Here is a 1,393-nt window from a genome sequence, read left to right on the forward strand (position 1 = left end):
GGGGGGGGAGCGGCTGTGGAAGGGAGGGGGGGAGAGAGAGAGAGATCTGACCTGCTAGCTGGGAGGTCAAGGGAGAGCGAAAGCCCAAACAAGGCGAGGGGCTGTTTTGTCTGGTCCCGGATCGTTTGTTTCGCCAGCTGTGCTAGCTGTGGGCAGGATGTGAGGCGCTGCGACTGCTGCCGCCGGCCAACTCCAGGCTGGAAGGACCGAAGCTGGGCATCTGGGAAGAGATCCGGAGGGTTGCTTTTAAGAAAAGGAAAAGGGGGGAGGCAGGCACCCCGAAGCCATCCGTGCCTGTAACTAATTGCCTTGCCAGGCTAGGACCGACAGCGTGCGGCGGCGAAGAGCGACAAGCGAGGAGAGAGCATTACCTATCGGGCCAGCAGCTGCATCCCCGACTCTTTTCCTCCCCCCTCCCCTTTGCCCGCACGCTCGCACACCCCTCCTCCTCCTCCTCCTCGCTCCCCCTCGCTGGTTCCCGGGGTTGCAGCCAGAGGCTCATTAGCAGGAGGGAGGGCGAGGAGTCTCGCGCGCGCTTCTCTTCTCGGCGTGTCGTCCTTCCTGGCTCTCAAGTTGGCAGGCAGTTTAGGGAGCCGGAGAGTTCCGAAAGCGCTTGACGCTTCTCGCCGACCAAATCCGATCCCCGCCTTCTTGGAAGGATCGGGGCCCAGCCGGAGGGAGGGAGAGAAAGAAGCCGCTGAAGTTTCTGGATTTCGGTCGCCACTGGATCGCCTTGCTCTGTCTGGCTTGGGGCTGTTTGTGTCTGGACTCGAGGCTGCGTGCCTTTCCTTTCGGGGGGAGCTCCGGAGCCTCGAAGCGACCGCGGGGGGTGGAGGGAGAGCCTGGCTCGCGTCCTCTCCCCACCCACTCCCTCCTCGCACCTTTTATATTTGCAATTACCGCTCGCCGTTCGGGGGCTCTTTTCTCGTGCTGAAAATCGACCGTGCGCTCCGCAGCTCGCCAGTTTCCCGAGCGGCGTTGCTGGCAGAGTTGACTTGGCGAAGCGGACTGAAGCGTCCAGCGCCTGGGCAAGGCTCGGCCGGAGCATTCCTGCTGTGGAAAGTGGTGGGCATAAGCGAGCCTTTCCGAGAAACCTTCCTCGCCTGTTCCCTCGGACTAACCGCCTGATGCTGCCGGGGCTTTTTGGGGTTTGGCTGCTGTTTTTCGCTGGCTATGAAGCTTCTGCCTTGAAGATGGAGACTATCTGGGTGCTATTCCTCTCTCTGGTCCCCGTGTACACCCGGGGACAAGGCGCCTATGGTAAGCGACGCCGGGGCCGGGATTTCCTGCTCCAAGCTGAGGCGGGGGGAGAGCGATGGTCAGATCAAAGTTGTGATTTATTTCTTGTTAATACCAGCAGCGGAATTATGTTGGCGGGGGGGGGGGGGGGCGG

At 61.7% G+C, this 1,393-nt stretch overlaps 1 protein-coding gene across 1 annotated transcript in view; it reads left to right on the forward strand.

Moving 5' to 3' along the window:
- Positions 1–1,053: 1,053 nt before the first annotated feature.
- MDGA1 (MAM domain containing glycosylphosphatidylinositol anchor 1) overlaps positions 1,054–1,393 on the forward strand; it is a 174,851-nt gene continuing 174,511 nt past the window's right edge. The window contains exon 1 of the mRNA XM_015406106.1: positions 1,054–1,260. Within this exon, the coding sequence (XP_015261592.1) occupies positions 1,128–1,260 (133 nt within the window). The 5' untranslated portion in view covers positions 1,054–1,127. The remainder of the gene's footprint in view (positions 1,261–1,393) is intronic.

This window comes from Gekko japonicus, unplaced genomic scaffold, assembly GCF_001447785.1.
Source record: "Gekko japonicus isolate JY-2015 unplaced genomic scaffold, Gekko_japonicus_V1.1 scaffold1653, whole genome shotgun sequence".
Classification (NCBI taxonomy): domain Eukaryota; kingdom Metazoa; phylum Chordata; class Lepidosauria; order Squamata; family Gekkonidae; genus Gekko; species Gekko japonicus.